Here is a 20,866-nt window from a genome sequence, read left to right as displayed (position 1 = left end):
AGGTAAAGTTATGTTCACAGTCAGATTTCTAGCCTGTTTAGGTCACGTTAATTGTTATGAATTTGTTCACTTTCAAATAATAGAGATTATTCTAATGTGAATATCATATTTTTATTATTCTTTTTTTAATAGGATATTTTCATTATTGATGTAATATATATTTGTCCATAGAATTAAAAATTGATATATAAAAATAAAGTTAAATTTATATGTTTTAACCATTATTATGGTTTTTTATTTCTAAAAAAAAAAGAGAAATTATTATGGTCTTTTATAAATTTAATTTATTAAGTAAAAATGTTTTTTTTTTTACTTTTTTTTTTGTTCTCTTAGGACTAAGTTGGTTCTCAAAACCAAGAAACAGAAAACAGAAACATTACTAAGTTAGGCGCACTCAGAGCAGTTGAAGGTCAGTGTGGTGAGGTATTGGAAGTCTTCAGCGAATCGAGAGAATGTGCTAATTATTTCTCTAAAAGGTTAAGTTTTCATCTTGACACCTCTAACACTTTCAATTAGTCCCAGGGTGAATCAATATTCCCATATTACTGTATAATAATTTGACAAAGTATTAAAAAAAAAACTACAAATATATTAATATTAATAAATTTTGAGTAAAATACTTATTTAGTAATTTAATATTTGCCATTAATTTTTTGAAGAAATTAAAAATATATATCAAAATATTAAAGCCAAAATCTTGAGCAAAATAAGCTAACGCTCCTCAATTGTCCTTTCCTTTCATCACCCATGGCCGACTCCGTCGCCGCCATGCCGGCCGCTGCGTGTTCCCCTCCAATAATCCCCTTCCTTCCAAGAACTCTACGTCGTCGGGATAATCCTCGCCTTTATACATATTTCTTCGAATTATGTTCGAATTGACTTTCTAATTCGATAAATATTTGAAGAAAATCTACCTAAAAATAATATCAACCTCTAACTAGCTACAAAGAACCGATACTTTAATGAAAAACTTAAATGTGATTATATTTTAGAACTTCTTAATATGCTTAGTCTCTTTAACATGTACGCATTTGCTAATATATGGAGAACCTTACTGGTTTATATTGAATAACTAAATTTTTGTATAAAAATTAAATTAGATGATTACGTAGGTTTTTTAAACAAAAATAACGACAAAATTAATTATAAAATTTATATTTTCAATCATGACCACATCCATGCAGACTTTTGGTAAAAAAAAAAAATTTGGTAAATAAAAAAGTATATAAAATAAAAGTTGAACGAAAGGGTATTTATATAGGAAATTGAAGAAGGGTGCACTAACCATTCAAATCCAAAAACATTTAAAAATAAATTATTACTTATGATTAACATAGCTAGAGTCATAATTTATGTAGCTAATTTTTAGAAATCAATTAACAAAATTGCTTTAAAAGAAAAAATTTCCATGAAATGGAAGAGTTGGGTGACTTTGAGTACGATGAATGAGTTGAAAGATCTCTATACAAGTCTCGTAGAACCTGTAAATTGTGGTGCGAAATACTTCCGTGCACCTACGTCACTCGGATGGGGGAGCGAATCAAAAAACTCAGTTTCGTGGAACGGACCAATCTTCCGTACCATTTCCGTCCGGTTTTATAATTCAATATTTTTATATTCCAATAAAAAAGTTCTAAATAGACACACTTAATAAACCTGAAGCAGAGAATCCACCATTTTTGCACACTAAACCCACCAATAAAAAAAAAAAACACAAAGACCCATAAAAAAAATCTATCATAGAAATCAAATAAAAGAAAACCTCAACTCAAAATTAAACTCTCAAAATATTTGAACATGTTGTTGTCACCGGAGTTTCAGACCCAGAAGAAGATGATGAAGTGATCAGTGTCCCCAACGGTGGAGCTGTGGACGGAGATTTCGCTCTCGGGAGAATCGGCCGGCGGCGTTATCGTCACCGGATTATGAGACCCAGAGAAAAAAAAATCAGCCATGGAAATAAGGAAGGGTAATCAGGTCTTTTCCCCTCTCAAAAGTCCAAAACCCCCTAAAACCCTCACTTCGATTTCAGAGTCTCTCTCTGCTACATTTCGCCGGAGCTCGATCGGCGTTCAATCGCCATGTCGGGATTCCAGTTCGGATCTTCCTCCTCCCAATCTTCTTCTTCTTCTTCTGCTTCCCCATTTTCTTCAAGCTCTGGATTCGCATTCGGATCCACCTCCACCTTCTCTTTCGGATCATCCCCTTTCCCTGCAACATCCTCCTCAAACCCTTCCCCCTTGTTCGGTGCTCCTTCGTCTGCAGGTAGCTCAGGTGGGTTAGCTTCTTTCACGTTCGGGACTGCCCCATCGGCCGGGAGCTCATCTGGCTCCCTTTTTGGGGCTGCTCCGGCCGCCGGCAGCTCATCTGGGTCCATGTTTGGGGCTGCTCCATCCGGGAGCTCTGCTTCCTCCGCCGGGAGTTCTTCTTTTTCTCTCTTTGGGGCTGCCCCATCTGCAGGGGCCTCGGCGCCATCCTTGTTCGGAGGGGCGTCTTCTGCACCCACTACAACTCCGGGATCAGCTTTGCCTGGCGCATCTGCGGCCGCTTCTGGTTCTATTTCGCCTCTGTTTGGGACAGCTTCATCTTCAGGAAGTTCAGGTTCAGCTTTGTTTGGGGCTTCGTTATCCACGAACAGTTTGGGGTCAAATCCCTTCGGTACATCTTCATCGGGCTTGTTTGCGTCATCTACATCATTAGCATCGACCTCTCCGTTCCAGAACTCTTTTTCTTCAAGTTCTTCCCAAAATTTAAGTTCGTCTTCACCATTTGCGGCTTCTTCTTCTTCTGGATTTTCGTTTCCGACCACTTCTTTTTCCAAAGCTACTACTAGTGTCACTGCATCTTCTTCTTCTTCTCCTCTTACATCAGCTTCAACTAGTTCGTTGAGCTTCTCATTCGGAACACCTGCTTCCTCAGCGTCTCAATCTTCCTTTGGGTTTAGTAATAGCAATGCAGCATCAACGGCGGCGTCTGCTGCTCCAGGGACTACTGCTACGAAGCCTACTTCTCTATCGTTTTCGACTTCTGTGGCACCTTTATTCTCTACGGTTACTACTACCAGTGCTTCAACTCCAACTGCCAGTAGCACAACTCAATCATCATTCTCTGTGCCAGCTTTTAGTTTGAGTTCTTCAGCTGCTACTACTATATCCACAGCAGCATCCTCCACTCCCTCAGCTGCTTCCTCAGGTGCTGCAAGTTCATATACAGGTTTTGGTGTCACAAACACAGCTTCTTCATCAAGTGCAATTGTTTCCTTATCGTTGCCAACCAAAACACTGACTGCTTCTTCATCATCGCAAGCACCAGCCTCTTTTGGTAAGTTTTTCACTTTCTTTTTTGAATTCTTGATGCTTAATTTATTTTATTGGCCAATGTGAATGAGTTTCGTGAGTCATGTTGTTAAGATTTTTTACCCAGGTCCCAATCTGAATGATTGGAATAGGTGGAGTGGATAGTGCTTAAGGAGTAGGTTTGTTGGGAGAGAAAGGAGTTTCATTTTCAAATTTGTTTGTTTGGGAGAAGAGTTTTTTCGTCAACATTTTTTTGAAGTATCTCTTTGGTTAGTTGTGAGACTTTTCCACTTGCATCATGGATTCTCCTATACAAGTTTCTAAGGAAGACATTGTTTCATTCCTCAAGTTCATTTCATTTCTTTTCAGTTTTCTTTTTCATTTCTTTTCTTTCATTTCTCTCTTTTTTTTCTTTTCCTCTACTCCATCAAGAGATTCTTTCTTCTTTTATTTTGTCAATCTTCCCACTATAATAGCATGGGAGAATTTTTGTTTCTTTTTACATTTGGATGTAATCACTAACTATTTAGTATTGATCTTGTTTAGCTATGTTTACTATATAAATTTATGCTCTATATATAATTTTTATTTATGTATTAGGGTGCGCCTCGCTTCACTTAGGTCTCGCCTTTTTGTCGCCTCTCGCCTTAAGGCGATCAAAGAGCTTATCACCTTGAGGTGCGCCTTGCAAACACATTGCTGCATCCAAATAAGGGAAAATTTATTTGACAAGCCTGTTTCTTCATAGTTTTATGGGGTATTTGGATTGAGAGAAACAAACGAGCTTTTAACAGGGTCGAGTTGTTCTTGGGTGGATGTTAGGGATATTATTAGATTTAATATCTCTTTATGGGTTTCTATTTCTAGGAATTTTTGTAATTATCAATTAGGTGTTATTATATTGGAATTTGGATTGAAGGCCATTATTTTAGGTTTGGGCTATTTTTCCATATGGCCTTGTATATTCTTTCATGATTCTCAATGAGAGCTTCGCTTATATATAAAAAAAACGTAAAAACTTGATTCTTTAGTTTATGCATCTTACATGTTTGAGCATGGGCATTACTACCTAGAGTGTTGGCACTTTGTATTTTGAGGTGTATGAGCAAAGTTAGTAGATTTTGTAGTAAATCTATTTAGCTTGTACCTTAGCGAGAGAAAATGGGTTTGTTTACCGTTACCCAGTAGTTTTTGCTATGGACGCCCTTGGATTTGGTTAGTTGGAAAGGGTTTTTTTCTTTTTTTTTTTTAGGGTAATTCTCCCCAGCTTTGGTTTGGATTTTGCTTTATTTAGATCTTTAGAGCATCAATGTTGAAGATTTGAGGTTTAAGTTCCTAAATGGAATTGGATGCCTGATAGGAACCATAAATCGAAAGGGAAATGGATAGAAATATGATATTGAAATTTCGAATAGAATAACCATAACTTTATAGGAACCAAAATCTCCCCCAAGTTCAATATGCTCATCCATTGAATTCTCACTTGAACTCCCGGAAGGATCCAATCCAACTCATCTAAATCCTTAATTATATTAGAAATCCCCTGCTTTTGAACTCTAAAAACCCTGATTACCTCTAGATTCTTGACTTTAGTTTAGATTTGAGAGATTTTAGTTTCTGTATGCATTTAAACCTCTCCTATCTTCAAACATCAATTTTACACCACTCAGGTATAGAGACACCTTTACAGAGACATGTTGAAGCCGTACATTTTCTAATTGAATTGGACCAAGTCCCCCACTTGACATTCTCAGTAAAGAATCTAAGAGGTCATTAATTAGAAGTAAGTTTGATACAGAGACAGACTAGCAATCTGACACTTCTAAAATAATCAGCCACCTTTTAGATACTAGAAAGCTGTCTTGACATTCCACATTATCGGGCAGATTTGACCAAGTAAATCTATCATTTATGGGGGAAATCAGACAAACCACACTTTTCAACGAACTTATTGAAAAAACACATGGACATGTAGTTTGACCCGAAGGATACTTCTCCAAAGCAAACCTCACAAATTACTACCGCATGAGTAACAGACTTCTATTTGATTACTAATGTTTATGAAGGGTATCTAAGCATCTTCAACCCACATAAATGTGTTGTTGTTGAAGTTTATAATTTAGCTTCAGTACTTTGTTAATGTGTCTGTTTTTACAAAATTTTGTGTTTATTCTTTGCAGGTTTCCCTTCTTTGGCTTCTGCTCCCACTGCTGCTACCACTACGTCTGGTTTTAGTGCTCCAAGTCAGAGTCAGACTTCATCAACTCTTGTTGTCGCATCCAGTAGTAGGTCTGTATGTGGTCCTGCTACTTTTATAGTTCTTTTGGATAAGTAACTTTCATATTAATACAAACAAAAAGGGGAAACAAGCTAGGGGCTGGGGTAGAGGGAACCCCACCCAACTGAAACTAGACAAACGCTTTCAAGTTGTTCGTGAACAAGGAAAGGTCGTAATTACAAGAGAATTTCCTGTAATTAATGCACCCCCAAGAAGCATTGTGCTATACATTGCTACAAAAAATGTCTAAAGGAGTAGATTCGTCCTCGAAAACCCGGGCGTTCCTTTCTAACCATAGATGCCATAGGAGAGCTCTTGAGGCACAATTCCACACAATTTTAGCCTTTTTAGGGAGCCACCAGCCTTGTAGGACTTCTGAAAGCCAATCATCAATCTGCTTGGGAAGACAAACGGAAGTGGTGAAGAGGTTTAAAATGAAACACATTTATTTTCATCAAGGGTGCATGGGTTATATTATTTATTTTCATCATCCTTAGGTTGGATTTGGATTCTCTTCTTCTTCTCTTCTGTTTGAATGTTATTTATAGAGGGAGTAAGGCCATGCATTTGAGCTATTAGTTATTATGTTTGTTCTGTCTTTAAGATTTTAAAAAATTTATTCTCCTTTTTTTCAAAGAAATAGTTTTTTCTGCATTGTTAAAAAATATAATCTAGACATGATGCATTTCTACTATGTCAAAAGCTCTATTAACCCATTCCACTATACATTAATACCTGTATGGTGAAATGGTTGTTATGAGGAATTCAATTATTTAGACTCCCATCTCCTTCACCCTCCTTTTATCCAGTGGTACAACTTCACCAGTTAGCGCTGCAGTGTCTACTACTACACCAAAACTACCATCTGAGATAACAGGGAAGACTGTTGAAGAGGTACTACTAAATTGCTATTTCTTCATGATTGTGGCATCCGACTTCTGTACTGTGCATTTTAGTGGTCTAATTTTATCAAACAGTTCTTTATGGTATGTAACAAAAGTTTAAACTGAGTCTAGAAAAGGAATCAGCACATACCTCATTACCAGTGATGGTGTGTTTGTGTTAGTTTAGTGCTGAGAATATTAGTCATCTTGCTCATCACTGTGGATGGGCTTCCTTGTTCTTTTGATTACGCTTGGTGTATGCTTAAGAACACTGTGGATTTTCTTCTTGAAGCTTGTGCTGGGCTAGATTGAGCTGTTAAGGCATTGGTTCTTTTGTGGGATTTCTATAGAGCTCTTTGTTCGTTTTTGTACTTAGAAGAAAATGGTAGGATCATTTAAGACAGTCATGGACCTAGGGGAGTTTATGGGTTGGTTCATCTGCAAGCTTCTAGTTGGAGTCCTTTCGGAAATTTTCTGACTATTCTTTTAATTAATTGAGAAGTTTTCAGTAATGCCTTGTTGGTTTTAGGTGGGGATACCTTATCTCCCACCGCTTTTTATGTACTAACATCTTTTAATGCATATTCCTTTGTGTCTGGATGGAAAAAAGAGAGAACTTATTGTTAGGGTATTGGGTATGGTAAAGGATATTAATGTTCTTGTCCAATTCAAGAAATAGTAATGATGTAAGAAATAAATTGATGGCTTAATCACACATCTAGTAATGACCTTACTCGAACAAGATCTTTCTATGGGTTGTACAAGTACAATTATATTCTCGAGTTCTAAAAAATATGCATCTAGTAATGAAAATGTCTTCAAAAACTTGTGTTGCAATTGTTCCATTTCATCCAGGGAAGTACTTTTCTTTTAGTTTAAGTTGACCTTAGTTCAAATAAATTACCTGTTTCTAAATGTTATTGAAGAAAGAGGCATCCATAAGGGATCTATGGGAGGAAGAATCTAGCTGCTGGAATTTGGGTCTTAGAAGACATTTAAAGGATGAAGAAATTGCTGACTGGGTGTTTCTCAACCAGCAGCTCTCTGCTGTCCATTTGTTCACAAGAGCTGACATCATGGTATGGAAATTAGAAGCTAATGGTATTTTTTCCACCAATTCCCTGATTAAGGACTTAACACACCACAACCTGGACCCCTCACCCCATCTTGCTGACGTCATTTGGAAAGATTTCTACTCAAGAAAGGTGAAATTCTTTCTTTGGGAGCTCAGTCACCGTGCCATAAACACTAATGATAAACTTCAAAGAAGACTGCCACATGGCTTTATCCCCCCAATGGTGCTCAATCTGCCAATCCAATTTGGAGACCCAACAGCATCTTTTTGTCACATGTCCATATGCATCAGTTTTCTGGGACTACATCCTCAACGCTTTTGGTTGGTCCACGGTATTGTCAACAGATCCTCCCTTCCTCATTGCATCCACGCTTGCAGGCCACCCTTTTAAATAGGAAAAATAGCTTCTCTGGATGAATTTCATTCGAGCTTTCTTTTGGCTTCTTTGGGGAGAAAGAAATCAAAGAACTTTCAATGCCAAATTTCTCCCTTACGAGCGGCTTTTTGATGCTATAGTCTATCTAGTTATGACATGGTGTAAAGGCTCTCCTCTTTTCCATCACTATAGTTACCATTACCCTTATAGCCAATTGGAAGTGCTTCATGTAATCCCTCTATGGGACTTTTGTAATTTCATGTTATCAATGAAATTGTTTCTTTCACAAATAAATGTTATTGAAAATCCTGTTCTTGCCTTGTTCACTGAATCCACATACAATGCACGTCTCCAACATTGTTTAGTCTTTTACCTATTTTAGTAATTAATTGTTTTTATTTTATGCCTCTTGCTATTTTCTTTAATTTATTTACAGATCATCAAAGAGTGGAATGCAGAGCTTCAAGAGCGTACTGGGAAGTTTCGGAAGCAGGCCAATGCTATTACTGATTGGGATAGGAGGATTTTGCAAAATCGTGATATCCTCCTTAGACTTGAGGTGTTATGTCACATGATTTTAATATTTTTAACCTTGAATGATATGAAATTTTACAGGCCACTGTATCTGTTCTAATGAAACATGTTCAAATGATTATCAAAAAGATTTTCTAGTTTGTGAATGTTAAATTTTTGGATTATTTATCATAGGTACCGTGCACCCTGCCTCTTCCATAGGGTCCTAATATGCACGGGCTGAGCTCTTAGCTTATTTTCTGGAAAGTCTTGAATTTAGTGTCCACATCCTTAGCTTATTCTTTTCTTCCCTGTTTTTTTCGGTACAATGCTCAGCTTAATTTTCCTTCAATTTTTCTTTTCCGAATTGATTCTAAATTTTCTTTATAAATGAAGTCATTTAAAGAATATGAAAAGTTGTAACAGAGAAACGAGGCAAAGGAGCTAAAGGTAGCCCAATTAGCATAAATGAGGAAAAGGAAATTTTTACCAAGAGTGAGAGTCCTTTTTGAGAAGATACACAAATCCGAAGTAACATAAATGACTAGGTAAAAAGAGTATCAAACTCACCATCTCTCCTTCCAAATTTCCATAAGCGCACGTTCCGATAAGTTATTTCTAATTTGCCTGAAACTAACAATAAAGAGATTATTTTTTTTTTTTGGATAAGAGACAATATATTCAAACATCCAAAAGGAAAAGACAATCTAAGGGCGGACCGGAAACTAAACAATTGCGGCCTTCCAATTTCTAGCTATCAAGCTGTAATTACAAAAGAATTTCTTGTGGTTTATAGACCACCATGAAGCAGCTGTACATTGCTACAAAAACCATCCACCAAGGACTTTTTATCTTGATGAAGCCTACTGTTCCTTTCTCTCCAAATGAGCCATAAGATGGCCCTCGCGGCACAATTCTATAACACAAAAGCTTTGCCTTTTAAGACAATAAAGATAATTTTGTTTCTTGCTTTATCTAAGAAAATCCATCACTGAAGATAGTGTTCCCTCGCTTTCTCCCAAAAATTACCAATTTTCATTAAAGAGAATGAGAGTACAAAAGGACAAGAAAAAATAAAAAAGAGTCCCCAGAAAACAAAAAAATAAAAAGTCCAATGCTGATAAAAAGCAAAGGAATGTTTCTTAAGAGCTTGGGAAGCATCAAAATGCATTGGTCCTACTCCCAAGACCTCTTTACATTTTAAGGATTCTCCTATATCTTTCTTTCTTTCTTTCTTCATTGATCAAATCTGTTATCTTGAACTGTTATTATTATTATTTTTTATTGAGAAGTTCTCTCTCTCTTGATGAGAAACAAATCTTTCCTTGATAAGAAGAAATATACAAAAGAGGACGAAAGAGGGTTCTCTCTCTCTGTCTAAATGTGAAAAGAAATGGATTTATTGCTAGGTTGCTCTAATGTCTTTATTTTGAAATTAGATCGAAGTTGCAAAGGTGGTTGAGACCCAAGCTGAGCTGGAGAGGAAGTTGGAGCTGATTGAAACTCACCAACAAGAGGTATTCACTTATGGCTTTGTGTGCCTTTGTCCTTCAATAGATACTTCTAGCATGGCATTTTTTGCTCTGGGGAGGGGGGGTGATGCATCTTTTGTCAATATGACTCTTCTTGTGCTTGCTTTAGGGATAATTAGCCTATGAATCTTCTCTATATATTGTTGATCTCCGGGGTGCAAGACTCCAGCTAAGTGGCATGAACTAGCAATTGAGGCTGTTGAGTTTGATTGTAGGAGGATCAAGTTAAAATCATTTGCAATCTGTTGATGTTGTCCAACTTTTGGGTCCCATGAGGATGTCTGAGTTATGCTGTTCTTAACATTATTAACATTTTTGAGGGTGCAGGAGATGTGAAGGTTAGCCCGAACAGAACTATTCCATCAGGCATATTAATGTTGATCCTCTGGAGGCTTTTTTTGAACCTAATAAGATTGGCTTTATAGTGGGGCTTTATTCTCTATTATTTGGGAATGCCTCTGGGGCTACTATCTCTCTCCCAAGAACTCTCTCAAATTCCCCACACAATACTATTCTCCAAGATATCCTTCTCCTCTCCCTACCACCTCTATTTATAACAACTCGCCCCTAACTAATTACCATAATACCCTCCCACTAATATACTAATAATATCCCCAAACTATCCTTACTAGGACTCTCACATCTTTGGAATCTTGTGGTTGAAAAAAGGGTGTTTGGAAGGCTTGCTAAGTGGAAAAATGTCAGCATTTTCTTCGCAGGGAGGGAGAATTCCCATTGTTTATAATCTGTTCTTTCATATGTGCCAATCTATTTTTTTATTTTTTTGGCTCCGATTGAATCATCATTTAGGATATTTGTTAAGATTGGAGTCATTAGGAGAATTTTTGCCTTTTTAACAAGAAACTGCTTTTCATTGATTTATGAAAAGGAGAAAAAGAAAATCTCCTAAATGTCAGAATTTTTGTTTTTTTAGCATCTTTTCATTATGGAAGTTTTTTTTTTTTTTTGATAAGAAACATAACTTTCATTGAGAGAAATGAAAAACATACAAAAAAAAAAAAAACAAAGAGGGCATACAAAAAAACAACCCAACAAAGGGGAATCCCTAAATAAAAGGGCTACAATCCAAGAGAATGAGACCTAACTGATAATTACAAAAGGCCTTAGTTACCAAACCCCATAAGGAAGTATTAAACCTAACGAGATCCCAAACATAATCCACGTTTTTTCCACCCCATAAACAATCTATTATTCCTCTCTAGCCAGATACCCCATAACGAAGCCAAAAAGCCCGCCTGCCAAAGAAAACGGCCCCTGTCCCTAAAAGGGGGGAACAACAACACTTCCTCCATCATCATCTTACAGTTTCTGGAGCGAACCCAAGCAATCCAAAAACATCTGAAAAATCGAAGCCATAAATCCTGCGCGAACTCACAATTCCATTTAGCATCTTTTTATTATGGAAGTTTTTGTTTAAATGACTATTTAGGAGATTGTTGAACAAACGTGAAATTAAGCCAGGTAACTTGGTGGATTTCATTTGGAAACATGAGATGCTAAAAAAGGTAATTTTTTTGTGCGGACTTTATTTCTTCAAGATGTTATTATTGGGGAGGTTTTTTTGTTTTTTGTTATATATATATATATTATTTATTTATTTTATTTTCTTGATAAGAAACAGAGGGGATGCATTCAAAATAGATAGGCATTTTCAACCCAAAAAAGTCCTTTTTTTTTGGGAAACTGGAAAGCTGAGAAGAGTCAAAGTTATCAATTTTTCTGGTGTGATCTTTTGGAATATCTTGCTTGGTTGAACGCTTGAACTGTGCTAGACTACTTGGAGTGTGAGTTTGGTTTCCTAAGCCCAACCCATGTTTGGGGAGGAGTTTTTTTTGTAATTATAGTCTACTAATGATGCCGAATGATATGAAAGTAGTGATTGATGTCGCCCTATGCCTTTAGGTTGTTTTTTCCCTTTGATGAGCTCAATACCAAAAATCCTTGAGGTTTCCTGGGTTGAGCCTTACAGTGGGTGTCCTCAAAGCTTCGACTCTCGGTTATCAAAAAAAAAAAAAAAAAGAAAACTAGAAAAGATGGAGAATTCCTATCCATGGGAGTCACAAAAATCTTCTCCAATTGGATATTAAAGAAGAAACACTTTAGTGATGAAACATAGGTGAACGTTTACACCAAGAAACTACCAAATAAACTATAGTGTCAAATAATTGAATCAAAAGATAGCTGATTTTCTTTGAAGATTCTTTGATTTATTTCTTGTCCAGTGACCCATAGAAGGCTCTGATAAAGTTCATCAACAAATTTTTTTTTCCCCCTTCCTTTTTCCATATCTAAAAGGATTTATGCATGCCTAACATTTACTTGTCTTATTTCTGTTTCTTTATTAACAAAGCGTGCTCTTTAAGAAGACACTTTCTTAGCTTAATTGGAAGTGAGTTCAGACCAATAAAATTATTGAAAACTTTTGAATTGCACATATTTGCATGTATTTTTAATAAATCAATTGCATGTATTATTATCAAATTAATAAATCAATTGCATTCATCTATTCTATTGTTAGGTTGATAAGGCATTGTTAAGTGTGGAAGAAGATGCTGAGCACATTTACAAGGATGAACGTGGTTTACTTCTTGACAATGAAGCTGCATCAACAAGGGATGCAATGTGAGTGCTAACTTTTATGTTTTTTTACGATATTTACAAGTTCTTGGTTATAATATTTGTTATTTAAGATATTTTTTTTGATTTGATGTTTATGTTAAAAATAGATATTGTTTGGATCTTACAAGTTAAAAGTTGTAATGGTATTCAATTCATAAATTGATAATATCTTGTCAAGTAAATGATAGTTTAATGCTTATCTTTGGGATTTGAGATTCTTTTGAGGGGCTGGTTTATTGTATTCCCTTGTATTTTCTTTCCTATTTCACAATGAAAGCTAGATTTTATATAAAAAACACTAATCTTTGAGACTTGGGATCGACCATGCGTGTAAAGCCAACTTTGTCAATGCTTTGTGCATTTTTTTTTCCAGCAAGTTACCTTGTTTAGATGTTTGATTGGGGAAGAAGCTCAAGATGAGAGGTATCAGTTTGAATTGAGATGGTGGAACAATATGAAGAAAACAATTTGTATGAGGGGGAATGTTTTTACAAAGAACAATATTTTAAAAAAAATATTAGACTAGTTAGTTAATGCTTTATCCTTGTTCGTAGATCAACCTAATTGAATAATAGAACCTAAGACAAAAGGATGATGAAACACACTTTCTAATTGGACTACAAAATAGCAGATCTTCCCCTTTTGGATAGAACTTGCTGTCCATTTGCATTTCTTATTCTCTATGGGTGGGAGAACTACAACATTTGGGGGTGGAAGTTTGAACTCATAACCTCTTGGTTGGAGATATGTGTCAATTACCGTTGAACTACGCTCGCTTTGGAGATAGAAATTCATCCAAAACTTCTTCATTTTAAAAGGGTGACCCAAGAGAGTAACTTCCAAGAGGAGAAAGGGTTGGTAGGTAGGTCTATGGACCATCCAAAACAACTAGGATGGACCCCTAAAACCTTGTGGCGTAAGCACAAGTAACAAAAAAGTGTGGCTAAGTTTCCGAATTTTCCTTGCAAATCAAGCACCATTGCAGGGAGATAGAACATGTAGGGCAATCTATGTTGTAGCTTGTCATTTGTGTTGATGGCTTTGTGGCTAATCTCTCAAAATAAATAACTTCATCTCTTCATTGAAAAAATGAAAAGGAACAAAATTGTTAAAACGATACAATCTCCCAAAGGAGTGAAAAGAAAAACAATAAAATAGAGACTAAAAGAGGCAACTACCAAGGAAATGTGTATAACTAGAGTCACTAAAAGCACCAAGAACCCAGGTAAAAATCTAATTGGGAGTTATCCCCACCTTTAGAATAAGGGAAGGTTTATGTGATAGACTTGTTTCTTTGTTATATTTTGGAGAATTTGGCTAGATAGATCCATGGAGTATGTGTTGGAGCTTATTAGATTTAGTACTTCCTGTAGGAGTTTGTTTTTGAGGTTTTTTGTAGTCATAAGTTAGGTGTTATTCTTTTGAACCGGAGCTCCTTTCTCTAGGTGGGCTTCGTTTTGCAGGGCTGATTTTTTGAATGTCCTTGTACATTCTTTTATTTCTCTCAAAGATACCACCACAACTGGAGCTCCTTTTTGAATCTCGTTTCATATCAAAAAAAATTTCTCTCAAAGAAAGCTTGGTTTATCATAAAAAAAAAATTGAGACTTGCAATGAGGCCCTTCTTGCAAATTATAGCCTTAATGATCTCTTGACAAACTAGAAGCTTTTTAGAATCCAGTTGGGGCTATCTTTTTGTATATTTCACATCTTCAATGAAATATTCGTTCCTTACCAAAAAAAAAAAAGAAGAAAAAAGCCCTTTCTTGCAAAATTGTTGTGGTGGTTCCCTTTGATGGCCAAAGCTTTATGGCATAGGATCATTGTTACCAAGTATGATCCCTGCCTATCAAGGGGATTACAAGCTGTAGGATCATAGACAATTCATGAACTTGTTCAAATCCATCGCTTCTGGATTAATGACTTTCTTCTGATGGGAATCTTCTAATTTTTCTTTGTTGCTTCCTCGGTCTGGCTGATCTCTATTCTTCCCGGGTGTTAGGAATGTTTGTTTATTGAGAGTTTTGTTTAGCTTATTTTTTCTGTGTACACTTTATTTTAAAATTTAATTAGATTACTAGGGCAATTTCACAATGGTGTTTACTTTCTAATTTCTGTTTATATTCGATTAAATAATTTTTAGACTGTACCATCGTCATTATTATTTTTAACTTGAAAATATGTGCAACATGTGAGTGTAAACTAGTAAAAGAATTGGACATTTCAAACTTGAAGATTATATTCAAAGAGTGAAATACAAGGCTTTTACCTTATAAGTTTAAGGCAAGAGCATTAGCTTGGTGGGATCCAAGTAAAATCAGACCAAAGAGTCGAAGACAGATGGGTAAACTAAGCTGTGATTGAGATCCACAAGAGCATACGGGAAGAATTTTATGGGTAATTATGCTAATGATTTGTATACTTCGTCACATGCTTATTATTACCCACTAAAGCTTGCCCCTTTTATGATCTACACAATTTTTTGGACCAATAAAGAAGTTCTGTTAATAATTCCACTACAGAGTAGGCCATAAAGATTTACCTGTAGGCTGTTTGTTTTTCGGGAATGTATATGTTCGGCATCCTCAAATGCCTGAAATTTCAGATGCCCTAATTTCTAGATGTCCGACATTTTTAGATAGCCACGTTTGTTTTATAGGAAAATTTACAAAGATGTTCAGATATATTTAGATAGCCACGTTTGTTTTGTAGGATTTGTATATGGGAATGTGTTTAAATTACGTATTGTCCAACAATACCCTTTCCGGTCATCATATAATTTATATGTAAAATTTAATATAATTTGAATTCATATAAAATTTTACTTTTATTAATTTAATATTATATTTTTATGTCAATTTAGTTTATGTTGGGTTCTATTGGAAGAGTAAAATAAATGAAAGATTGCATACTAGATTTGAGTTAAAAATAAATTAAGATATTATACCATTGATTAAAGTTTATTTTATATTTAAATCTAGCATATAAATTAAATTGTATTTAGATATTTATCAATGAATTAGTGCATATATTTATTTTTAAAATAAAATAAAATGAATGGAGAAGTAAAGATTATTGATGAAAAAAATATTATAGAACAAAAATGATGAACAAAATTGTCAAAAGATGTCCTCAACACGGGAATCTTAAAAACCCACGTTATCATCTAAAATTGCTGAGATGCCTCCTATATGGAGGCTCATGCATCTAAAAATGTTCGGGAATCCAACATTTTTATCAAACAAACACGGGAATCTGGATGCTTATTCCATGAGAATCTCTAATTCCCACGAAACAAACGACCTCTTTAGAGATTTTAAATTTGCCAGCATCGCATTGATAGTTAAAATTGCAGTCTCTTGTTTTCAATTTTTTGCAATTTTAATTTTGTTGCAGGTATGAGCAGGCTGAATATATTGAGCGGGAACTAGAGCAGATGACAGAGCAAATCAAATCAATTATCCAGACCCTAAATGCAAACCAGGTAAAGTATAACGGTCAATTGATTCCGTTTCTTGCCTTGGATGTTCCTTTACATGGTAATAAATGATTTATCTATTATTTTTATCTAGGGAGGAGAACTTGATGTGATTGATGGAATGACACCGCTAGATGCAGTTGTTCGAATTTTGAACAATCAATTAAGTTCTTTAATGTGGATCGATGAAAAGGTTAGTGTCTCTTGTATACATGTATCTATCCATATGGGAAACCTCTTCTAACAATGAGGACCTCAGTATCTCAGCTTCCAAAGTATAAAAATGTTTACAACATTTTCTATGTTATTAGACCTTCATCAAACTGGATTACTCTTGGCGAACTCTTTATGCAATCAAATCATCCACTCTATTGGGCAAGCTCATAGAAAAACCTATAACCCCCTGAATATGGGCCCACACTTTATGATCATAATCGCAACATAGGAAAATCTGGTCTAGAGAATCCTCATTGGACAGACACAAGTTACAAACAGAGGGAGAGAGAGACCATTGAGGATACCTCCGTTGAAGTCTCTTTGACGTATTAAAGCTCATGCAAAACAATGACCAAAGAAAGAATTTCACCTTCTTTGGGACCTTAAAGTTTCCAATGTGATTGACCACTGAGGCTTTCAGCCTAGTAAAAGGGAGGCAAGAAGGTAGAAAGTAGACTCAATCGTGAAGGAACCACTTTCCCCATCTTTCCAGATCAATCTATCTGTGCCCTGCCCTATGTTAAAAAGATCCAACTTTTCTGTAAATTGAGCCATCTATTGAGCTCCCAGTAAAAAAGATTTCTTCTGAAACCAATATCTCTCAAGACTGAGAGTGATCTCCGCAATAAGGCAATCCTTCTTTGCAGAGGCTTTTAGGTGATTTTTGTTCCACTAAAAGAAAAAACGCCACTGTAAAGTCATCCAGTATAGTCTATAAAAAAAGTCATCCAATATTGAAATCATTGTTCAATGAGTTTCTTTAATTTAGATATTTAAAGCATATATCTTTTGATAGATTCCATTATAGATCTAAGGTTAGGGAAGTACAAGTTTAGGAGAAAATGAGAGTTGTTCCCAAACATACCAAAAATATACTGCCCATGTACCTAGGTAAGCCATTTTCTACTTGACTAAACAGTTACAATAGGGTCCCGTACTTACATCACACATTCCATTCACTAGTCCTTCCAAAAGTTCGAAATGTTGATGTGGTAAAAAACGTCGGAATTCTTATTTTATAGAAATATGGATATTGATCGAAAATTTGATGAAAATCATAGAAATCACTAAATTTCATATAAATGTCTTAATAGGACTCAATGACCGTATTAAAAACAGAAGTGATATTTGTATTATTATTACATAATTAAGAAATTATATTAGAGGTCATCATCAAGCTGCTGTTCTGCCCAACACATATCGAGCAATCTGACCCATTCTCTGCTTGTATGCATATGATCTCACCTCGAACGTTGCCACATCCTCTACCTCCTAGATATTCAAACTGCTCGGTAACTTTGCTAATCACAAAATCTTCCTATCATACAACAACCCTTTTAGTTGTGTCATTTCGAATGAGCTCCTCAACTTCCTTAGTGAAACACACTCCATGCGTGATGACTTGAAGTTAAGTAGTTGGATAAGAAGTTTCTTTCTTTGAATTCTATGGTTAGAAAGTTCTCTAGTAAGTGTCCGGACAAAAAAAAAGGTTCTCTAGGAGAGCTTCTATAATTCCTATCAGAAATTAAGTTTGTTATGGAATCTAAATTTGAAAATGGAGTGATGAGGTTAGAAAAATGTTTCAATTACTATTGGTGTTATGCTGAATTGTCTACCTTCTCCCTTGATAAAAGAGGAAGCATTTTTGTTCTTTTGGGAATTAACAAACATTGCTTGGGCCATTTTATCGGAATTCATTTGTGACAGTTTAAAGAAGATTGAAGCCACGAAGGAAAATATATGGGGAGGAAAGGAATATGCAAAATTATTTTGATATAAGGTTTTGCATTATTCTCATATTAGGGATAAGACAATAAAGGGAGTTTCTGACGAGAAAGGAAGACGCACCTTTCTGTTGGTCAAAGCTATGGAAATAAAAAGCCCTCAATGACGTTAGTTTTTATGCGTAAGTTCGAATGATGGAATACCATTAAGTACAGGAAAAGGGGATGTAATTCCCTTGTTACGATGGATGGACAAATTTGAGAGGCATCCCCTTGAATCTGGTAGTTTGGAAAAGGGATCCTTGAAGCCTTGAGTCAAAATTCTGAGAGTTTCCTTCAACTATTAACTTGGTTTACTGTAAGTTTGTGTAGAAGTTAAGAGGATGTGGATTCATGCCAGTTGAAATTGAGCTCAAATCCCTTCTTGTGGTCATCTCGTGGTGCAGGTGATGGGCAATCCTTTGCAGAAAAATTTGCTAGATTGCAACGCTTCTATTAATTGTGATTCAAGTTATGTGTTAAGTGATGATTTTGGTTTCCCTTTCAGCAGTCTATCCTTTGTTTTGGCGTGCTTTCCTGTAATCAGTGTTCAACATCTGTTCTTGGGCTTCAGTTCTCATATTTTTATGGGTTTTTGTTTTCTACGTGCTGTTTGTTTTTTTCTTTTGCATTTTTCACTTCCTTTGGGAGCTTGTATCCTTGAACTTTTTTCTTCCTTTTCATATTATCAATGAAAAGTTTGTTTCTTGTTAAAAAAAAATAGTGATTCAAGCTACGGTAACTCAAATGATGCAATCCATTTAGGGAAAGTTTTGGAAGAACTTGATGCTGTAAAAAAGGATTTATTTTTTAAAGAGGTAAAGGGAAAGGAAAAAATTTTGGGCTGTGCAAAAGCAGTTGATGAAGTTTTGGGAGTTGAAGTTAAAGCAGGTAGGTTGGAAAGAGTGGCCCAATAAACATCATTACATGGTTGTGTGGAAAATCCAAAGAAGTCGAAAAGGCATCCGGATGTATTGAAAATATTTGATGAAGAATTAGGTTTGGTAGTAGCCCTCAAGGGGCAGTCTTGTTGGCAAGGGTTTGAGGTTTCTTGGTCATGTCAGTTTAGAAGTCTTAAGTTTGAACTTTAAAATGAACTTAATACAAAAAAAAAAAAGAAGAAGAAAAAAAAAGGTTTGGTAGATAAATCATTGGATTATCATAATTTGGAGAAATTGACAAGAATGGCGCTTTGGGGTCTACAAGTGAACTAATCAAGAGTGAAAAAAGAGAACTCATTAGTTTTGTGGGTTGAAAAAAAAAGGAAATATGATTTTGAGGCTTCAACAATTGAACTCACTAGTTTATCAAAGAAGAAAAGCTAAAATAGAAGAAAGGGGTAAATTGAACTCACTAGTTTATCAATGCTCTTGGAAGTTTGGCAAAAGGGATAATCATGTCTTTAGGAAGAAAAATGGATGAGCTGACATGAGCACGACCCAACTTATGAAGACATTACTTACCTCCCTAAAAGTCGGAGGTTCATATCTATCCACTCCTAGTGAACTAAAAATAATAAAATAAAATAAAAGAATGAAATGGATGAAGGTGATATCTTTGGTCTCGGTAAGTTCGAAATGTTCCCCAATCCATTCTCATGATTGTACCTCTCTGATCAGGCTCCTAATACGACAGTCTGCCAGAAATTTCTAAGGAAATATGCATTTAGATCCCCATTTGGGTCATACTTTTTATTTTTATTTTTATTATTGTTACTATCATTATTATCTTGGCATTCAGCTGTGAACATAATCTTCCTCTCAGGCCGAAGAGTTTTCTTCACGTATTCAGAAGATTGCTGCTACTCAGGGTCCTGCTGCAGATCGTGAACTGTTGGGTCAGAAGTTTTGGATGTCTTGATTTGTAAGCTGCTTTTCATTTTAACTGTTGAGAAAAATGCTTCTAAATTTAGTGCACACAGGCCTTAACACATACACTTTTCTGGTTCTCTTTTTGGCTTTTGCTGAACTGAGAATCGTCTAATTGCCAATTGTAGACAGAAAATTTGTCCCTTTTTTGTCTCACAAAGATGTATGTAACCATTTTTTCTGCTTAAAATTTTTAGTTTTTAATAGACAGATGAGATATCGAACTTCTGATACTGGTTGGTGAGCGGGAATTTTACAAGTCAAGAGGGAAGTATTGTTCCTTTTAGAGGAAAATCACTGAATTATGCTATTGATACTTAAGGGTGCGTTTAATTGGTTATCGGAGCACATAAATTTGAAATCCAGGGATTCAATTAAAAATAAAGTTTATTCTATATTTTCAGAGTTTTGACATGTATTTGGTGGCTGATTCGAAAATTGAATCTCAATTTAAACTATTGTTCAAGGTGGTGGGTATGATAGTATATTTGTAAACTAGTGATAGTTATCAACTAAATATTAAATTAAATCTAAAATATTATTTTTCTATCACAAGTTCAACACAATGCTATAACTCAATATATTTATTAAAATGTAACCATGATTTTGTATCAAATGGTTTTTATTATACGTAGAATTTGGGTAAATGTATAGGGACAAAAACGAACATTTTGAAGATACATGGACCAAAATGAGTCAAAGTTAAAAGTACATAAAATAATATTTTCACCCTTTTTTTTATATCTGTAAATGTCTAGATAGTACACTTCGACTAATCTCACGTGATAACTGTCTAATCTTACTATATTTGATTGACAAAGAAACTCATAGATATTAAATCCTAGGTAAGTGATAACTATATATTATTTGAACTTATTTCCTTTAAATTCTTTAAGGCCTCTCTACATTAATAGTGTTTTTTTAATAGCTTGAATATTTCATGAGCT

The 20,866-nt window shown here is 35.3% G+C and overlaps 1 protein-coding gene across 3 annotated transcripts; it reads left to right on the top strand.

The window, feature by feature from the left end:
• Positions 1 to 1,765: 1,765 nt before the first annotated feature.
• Positions 1,766 to 20,129, top strand: LOC111012564 (uncharacterized). Of its 3 annotated transcripts, XM_022286734.2 has the most exons (10): positions 1,771 to 3,321; positions 5,477 to 5,585; positions 6,384 to 6,468; positions 7,385 to 7,537; positions 8,346 to 8,468; positions 9,862 to 9,939; positions 12,494 to 12,597; positions 15,991 to 16,078; positions 16,167 to 16,265; positions 19,816 to 20,129. In XM_022286734.2, the coding sequence occupies exons 1-10, from the start codon at positions 2,082 to 2,084 to the stop codon at positions 19,909 to 19,911; spliced, it is 2,175 nt and encodes a 724-aa protein (XP_022142426.1). In that variant the 5' UTR covers positions 1,771 to 2,081; the 3' UTR covers positions 19,912 to 20,129. The 3 variants fall into 3 exon arrangements, with proteins under 3 accessions (XP_087977672.1, XP_022142426.1, XP_022142427.1); XM_022286735.2 differs by lacking the exon at positions 7,385 to 7,537 and having other exon boundaries at positions 1,774 to 3,321; XM_088121546.1 differs by lacking the exons at positions 8,346 to 8,468; positions 9,862 to 9,939; positions 12,494 to 12,597; ... (1 more) ...; positions 16,167 to 16,265; positions 19,816 to 20,129 and having other exon boundaries at positions 1,766 to 3,321; positions 7,385 to 8,339.
• Positions 20,130 to 20,866: the final 737 nt, after the last annotated feature.

Source organism: Momordica charantia (assembly GCF_013281855.1).
Source record: "Momordica charantia cultivar OHB3-1 chromosome 3 unlocalized genomic scaffold, Mcharantia_2.0 BLBB01000003.1, whole genome shotgun sequence".
NCBI classification, from domain to species: Eukaryota; Viridiplantae; Streptophyta; class Magnoliopsida; order Cucurbitales; family Cucurbitaceae; genus Momordica; species Momordica charantia.
This window is presented reverse-complemented; position numbering and strand designations above follow the sequence as displayed.

Coding starts and splice junctions, on each gene's coding strand:
- LOC111012564 (XM_022286734.2), top strand. CDS start 2,082: ATGTCGGGATTCCAGTTCGGATCTTCCTCCTCCCAATCTTCTTCTTCT. Junction 8,469..9,861: donor ATATCCTCCTTAGACTTGAG/GTGTTATGTCAC, acceptor TTTTGAAATTAG/ATCGAAGTTGCAAAGGTGGT. Junction 16,266..19,815: donor TAATGTGGATCGATGAAAAG/GTTAGTGTCTCT, acceptor TCTTCCTCTCAG/GCCGAAGAGTTTTCTTCACG.